Below are 6,765 nucleotides of genomic sequence, written 5' to 3' on the forward strand. Positions count from 1 at the left end.
GGACACAGAAAAGGGACACTAAACTCAATATGCAAAAAAAGCAGCTTAGAAACTCTCGAGGTGTCCACTTTCACTTGAGTCAGGAACTAGACTTCTTTTTAATGCAAAGTACAAGATAATAGCCACAATGTTAAGACAAAGGGATCACGCGTGCATGCGCGTGTGTGTGTCTATGAACCTGACCTCTTATCTGGGTTTTTGTTGAGCAAGCCTTGGAGAAGATTCTGGAAGTCCTTACTGGCAGGACTGGCTGAAAACACTGTAACAAACAACATAGAAAAATGCCTCATAATTAAAACAAACCAAAAAACAACCTCTCTAACAGCAATATACAAGGAAAAGTTGCCCTAAACAAGGCATCATATTGCTGCTAATATTTCTTCAGGTGTGCAGCAACAAAAATATTTATCAAACATCTCATCTCTGTGTGATTGTGTGTGTACATGACAGAGTGTGTATCACCTGTCTGTGTGGGAGCCGGTGGTTCCTGATGTAAAATCATCTCTGTCAGTTCAGTGTTGCTATCAGAATAGAATGGAGGTTTACCTGGGAAGCAACAGTTTGGATTTATGTTTACAACACAGTACAGTAAACGGCATAGTATAATACTGTATGTTGGGTCAGCATTAGTATCTTATTTCCTGTTAAGTGCTGTTCTGTTTCAACAGATTTACATCTTAGGGTTTTAGGATTCACTTGTAGGTTACAGTACTCAAATTCTGTAACTTAAATATTAAGATCTTTTCACCTCAGTTCATCATCAGCATCATAGCATCATCATAAATATCATGAATTACAGGTAACCAACAGAGTAAGATGGCTATGTTTACATGCACGAAATATTTAAGGTTTTTACCCTTATTTTGAAAAAGACTATATTCCCACTAAGCTGTTTACACAGACAGCTGTGCATGCCATGACATGTAGCTATCACATCAAAACATGGAAAAGTGGAACAGCCAAAGCCACTTGTGCCACTTTGCTTCTTTGCATCAAAATAGGATTTTTTTTAAAGTTTGACCGTGCCTACACAGCCTCTGTCTTTGACCACCTGGTTGAAAAGGTCTCGACTGTGTTAAAGTCGACCGTAAACAGGCAAGAGGTTGTATGTCAAAACTGCCATGAAAACCACAACTGTGGTGGAAATTCCAAAAGCGCTGTAGACCTGTCCAAACAAAACCACACCAAACTAAAACCAGCCTAATACATGCATATCCCACATTTCTTAATCTGGAAATGCTTCACGCGCAAAAATGCCTAATTCTGAATATCCAAACAGAAAATGCTGTTTACATGACAAAAATTCAGAATATTGTCCTAATCCGAATAATACTAGAATATTACTGTGTATGTAAAGAAAGTTAATGTGTTTATGTTTGTTTGTGTGTGTATGTGTATGTGTGAGAAAGAGTGAGTGTACCAGTATACATGTAGTAGAGTATACATCCCAGAGCCCAGAGATCAGAGCTCATACTGGTTTCTGATCCCTGCAAAACCTCTGGAGCACTGTAAGTTGGAGGACCTGAAAATAAACACACATACAGTAATTAGGAAAGACAAAAATAGTTAAAGAACAGCTTTAACAGCTATCATAAACAAAAGGTCATCATGTAATAAGGTGTCATGAATAATCAATATGTTTGCTAATGGCAAAACAATTATTTAAGTTACTGAATGACAGTGGACTTCTTTAGATCACTTTTCATACTTTGTCCACAATGTATAACGTGTTCTCATCGTTTAGCTACACCATCCCCTTGTTCTCCCTCCTCTGGCTCCTGCCCTTCTGAAACCACCCACGTAAGAGGGGTTTTTTTTTGTAACATAAAACATGACTCCTGTTGTTGCACACCTAGCTATTTGTCAGCTGCCATTAGTTTTCCTCTACGTGCATTTTCACCCTCCCTGTCACAAAAAAAAAATCTGCCTGCTTGTTTCCCAGCTGCAAATAAGTTTCTCCCAACTTGTGTCCCAGATCAAATGCATTCGTCAAAACTATCCACATCTTTGGACTCCTCTTGGCTAATTGGCTGGCTAGCTTATCCATCAATCAACAAATATACAGAACCAACATGATGAAAAAGACAGTAGTCTTACCATGTAAATTTTTCCTCATGTTGTTATAGTTCTCCTTGCTATCTCCTCCCCCTGCCTCCTCAGATGTAGGGAGCAAGGTGAAGAAATCCTCCAGTGTCTCTCCGTCTGCTTTGGACAGACAGAAGTTCCCAAACTTCAAAGTCCCGCTGCCATCCAGTAGGATCTATGGGCAACAAAAGGAGAGTTACTGCATACATATCATGATTTTGCTGTTATATTGACGGTCATACAAACACATGAGCGGAGATGCAAACCTTAGCAGGGGTCAAGTGAGAGAAAATGATTCCTGAGTCATGGATGTGTTTCAGTCCTTTGACCAAGTCCCATCCAAACCTCCTCACCACATCTTCTGACAGACACCCATCATGACCAATTACAGACTCCAGGGAACCACCTGACAAACAGATGGATAGAGAGACAAAAGAGAGATTGTCGTCCGAGAGAAACAAGAGAGCAATCAGTACATGAAAGTGAATATCTGTCTATAATCAAATAGACCAGAATATCAGGGTATTTTCCATTTAGGAAATCTAATCAGTTTATTGCTGTAGATGCATTTCTCACTCCATATCTTGCAATAGCTGTAAACCAGCAGTCAGTTATTACATCTAATCGTGCATTATTATTTAGACGGGGTGCAAGAAATAATTACTGACCTGTACAGAGCTCCACTACCAACCAGAGGTGGCCACTTGTCTCATACCACTCATAGAAGCATACTACGTTCGGATGATCCAGATCATGGCTGAGACGTACCTAAAGGGGGACCGAAGCAAAACATCTGTAAATGTGTACGGTATCTATTTTTTATTGCAAGACTCAAAAGCAAACATAATTCACATGCAGTATCCCTATAAAATTGGAAGTGTTTGGTTGACAATGTTGATAGAAATTTGGGAAACTCATTAGACTGGAAATAGAGCCCAAATCTCTGATGTCTGGTTCTTGTTTTTTTTTTCCTGATGACAGCATAATTAGTAGAAGTCTAAGTCAATATAACTGTTGAAAATCTTCTAATCATTATTTCATATTTGGTGATTTCAGGCTTCCTTGGGGCTGCATTAAACAACTTTATCATTAACATATAAAAAATATAAAAATGTAATAGGTCTTAATAAGTTTGTAGTTTAAAGAAATATATTACATGGTTAGTGATCTCAGGTCTCTTGGCTTTGTCGGCGCAGATGATGGCTACATAGTTGAGATTGCCCTTCCTTCTTCCTTTATAAACAACAGAGCTACTGCCTGCTCCGAGCTCCTCATACAAGATAAAGTTCTCCATCCCCTGTGGATAAGAAATAAAATGTCTAGTCATAATCATAAGACATTTTCAGAAGCTGAGTTTATAAATCAAGAGAGTAGTTTGTCATCAGTGAAGAAAAGAAGCAGGGGTACATCAGACATTAAACCAAACAGTACTTTAAGACTGTGGCATTACTTTAAATGTTGTGCATTTTCTGTAATGTTATTTACTCTGACAAAAGAAACATGATATTTAAAATATATTGTTTATAATTACAGTTTAAACAATTACTGAATTGCCACAGCATGAAACCTTATCATGTTGTCATTTGTATGGTTTGACATTGGCCAACATCACTCTTTATAAAGAAATAACAGGACCACATTTCAAATGGCGTCATGAGTTTATTTTATCAAACGTCAAAGAAAAACAGATACATGAACATAAATACTGTTTTTTGTTTAATGTAAAGGCTGAAGTATATCGTATTGGTAACCATATGAGGAACTTATATTTAGTAGACTATAGGCTTACATTTACAATCTGCTGCCTGTAAAATTTACCAGGTGATTTTAATTACGGCTGATTACTTGAAGAACACCTGTTTGACTCAGGGCTCCATTTGAGCAGTCATAAAATAGTTTTTAATTTTCAGCTGGCTATAAAATACAGCTGCTATAATTATATCAAATTGGCACGTTTAAGTAGATAACTTTCGGGAGGTGAAAAGCATATTTAACGTTAACTTCAACTGTCAAATTAGAGGCTAACGGTTACGTTAGCTTGTATTGTATGTGGTCCGCTAACGTTATCGTCTATTCAAAAGTACAGGCAGTTTGTTCGCTTGTGACAAGACAGCAGTTTACTGTAACACACGCGATAAAAAAGTAACGTAACTACATGAAAATTGCATTTAACTATGCAGAGAACCACAAAACACTTAATTACTAATATGGTAGCTATTCCTCACGTTTATTATCAAACTAACTTACAACTTACCTCTTCAACGACCCGCTGTTTGTTGGCGGAAGCGTAATGGGCCACGAAATTCCTGCTGGAAGAGGGGAGTCTGGAGCACTTAGGAAAAAATGAAGGCTACATCTTCATACCAAAGTCATCACGTTTATATAAAGAAGTGTAGTTTAGTTTATGAAATATTTCCACAGACACATGATTTAGAGAAAGGTTGGCAGTATTGTAACGTCAAAGATTTATTGGTTTTAACTTGCCCATCTTCACATGGTATGTTCCTGCGTTGCTAGGATACAAGGGTGCACACAACAGACAGCGCATGGTTGGGCTCAATGCTGCAACAATCACCATAAAATGACTGTATGACACTTTAAAAGGTATATTACACACCCTTTACATTGTATATATCCTTGAATTTTCTCTTGAATTGAACAGTAATACTTTTTATTGTTATTTCCATCTTTTGCGGTACAGCCAATGTTCAAATTTTCATTTCCAAAAACGTTTCTTTTCGTAGTCACTTTTCATATGGAGGGTGAAGTTTCATCAAAACAATATGGCGGTGTCTGGAGAGAAAAGGCCACAGATCAAGCCCGTATTTTACTTTTAAAAGATTAATATAGTAACTACTCCTCCTACCTGCCTGCTATACATTTTGGTTTCAGTCTTTGTCAGCTCCTGTAATGCAGTTAGTACATACATTTCAATGAGCAAAGAAATAGGGTCATTTAGGCTTCTATACAGAGTCCTGATTGACCTGGTGAGGAGCAAATCTGCTGCTGGGTCGCTAGTGACTGGCCCACCACCCTCTGCACTCTATGTATTCTTGTCACAAAGTTCCCATTAAGTCCAGAGCAAGCAGTCCTCCTTTGCTGGAACAATGCCATTTGAGTGGGAATTTAATTAAATGCAACTTGAATATCCAGCATGTGATCTAAAATAATAAAGCTCTTAAAACTAGATTTTGACTCATGGTCTTGTGACATGTTTAAAAAAATTAGCTAATCATTTTAGATGTGCACATGTGCCACAAATGAATGCTCCACTTACTGCAAACACTGCCCCAGATTAAGTAAAATAAGATAGAAATGCATGTATGCATAGAGCCAAGAGAGTGTCAGGGTTTGGGCATTGACCTTAATCCTATGGTTCTCCAGTGTCCATAGATTAACAGCGTTTGGGCCTGCTGTGTTGCAGTTTCCCCCTCATTTATTTTGGTCCACTTTCAGAAACACAAAGCCTGCTTTTAGGAATAAGTTAAGACTCCAGTGAAAGCCGATTCTTCAGATTCACCAAATGGTGTGACAGACAAGGACTCCAATGAATGAGACCGTCAGCACCCTGAAATGTGGTCTTGCTGTGAATGTAACTTTGTGCCAGCCGTCTCCACTTGCACACACTTGTCTCAACAGACCCGATTGCTCCCATTTTTCTTTTTAGTGTTACATTCAGAGATGAGCCAAAAATATTAGCGTCCTTTTTTCAGTTTTAAACAATGGTGTTGTGAAAGCTTACAGTCTGTAACTCCAGAACTTTGTCTCCATTACTGTCATCTGCTGGCAGAGAGAACATTTAAGGTAACACCACTTGCCTGCTAGCTGCTTTTTGGAGGTATTTTGTATTCATCTTTCCATTCATGAATTGTGAACCAACAGAAAAAAACACATCTAAAATATGCCAATATAAATTTAAGACATATCAGTGTAAATGGGAATTGTCATGTATTTGATCATATGCTGAACATTTAAAGGGTTTTCACTCAACAGTACAATTCTACATGTAAAGTATTTGTAGCGAATATGTATGTATGTATGTATGTATGTATGTATGTGTGTGTATATACATACACACATACACAAATGACCCTAAATGACCCTGCTATTTCTTTGCTCATTGTATGTATGTGTGTGTATATATACACACACATACACATACATACATACATACATACATACATATATGTATATATATACAGTATAGGCCAAAAGTTTGGACACACCTTCTCATTCAATGTGTTTTCTTTATTTTCATGACTATTTACATTGTAGATTCTCACTGAAGGCATCAAAACTATGAATGAACACATGTGGAGTTATGTACTTAACAAAAAAAGGTGAAATAACTGAAAACATGTTTTATATTCTAGTTTCTTCAAAATAGCCACCCTTTGCTCTGATTACTGCTTTGCACACTCTTGGCATTCTCTCCATGAGCTTCAAGAGGTAGTCACCTGAAATGGTTTTCCAACAGTCTTGAAGGAGTTCCCAGAGGTGTTTAGCACTTGTTGGCCCCTTTGCCTTCACTCTGCGGTCCAGCTCACCCCAAACCATCTCAATTGGGTTCAGGTCCGGTGACTGTGGAGGCCAGGTCATCTGCCGCAGCACTCTATCACTCTCCTTCTTGGTCAAATAGCCCTTACACAGCCTGGAGGTGTGTTTGGGGTCATTGTCCTG

The 6,765-nt window shown here is 38.1% G+C and overlaps 1 protein-coding gene across 1 annotated transcript in view; it reads right to left on the minus strand.

Moving 5' to 3' along the window:
• The window catches only part of ulk4 (unc-51 like kinase 4), a 115,127-nt gene extending 110,741 nt beyond the window's left edge, over positions 1 to 4,386 (minus strand). Inside the window, exons 1-8 of the mRNA XM_033639704.2 lie at positions 4,340 to 4,386; positions 3,242 to 3,382; positions 2,754 to 2,853; positions 2,352 to 2,491; positions 2,098 to 2,260; positions 1,421 to 1,522; positions 463 to 546; positions 184 to 259 (exon numbers count right to left, since the gene is read on the minus strand). Of these exons, the coding sequence (XP_033495595.2) occupies positions 184 to 259; positions 463 to 546; positions 1,421 to 1,522; positions 2,098 to 2,260; positions 2,352 to 2,491; positions 2,754 to 2,853; positions 3,242 to 3,379 (803 nt within the window). The 5' untranslated portion in view covers positions 3,380 to 3,382; positions 4,340 to 4,386. The remainder of the gene's footprint in view (positions 1 to 183; positions 260 to 462; positions 547 to 1,420; positions 1,523 to 2,097; positions 2,261 to 2,351; positions 2,492 to 2,753; positions 2,854 to 3,241; positions 3,383 to 4,339) is intronic.
• Positions 4,387 to 6,765: the final 2,379 nt, after the last annotated feature.

Source organism: Epinephelus lanceolatus, chromosome 10, assembly GCF_041903045.1.
Source record: "Epinephelus lanceolatus isolate andai-2023 chromosome 10, ASM4190304v1, whole genome shotgun sequence".
NCBI classification, from domain to species: domain Eukaryota; kingdom Metazoa; phylum Chordata; class Actinopteri; order Perciformes; family Serranidae; genus Epinephelus; species Epinephelus lanceolatus.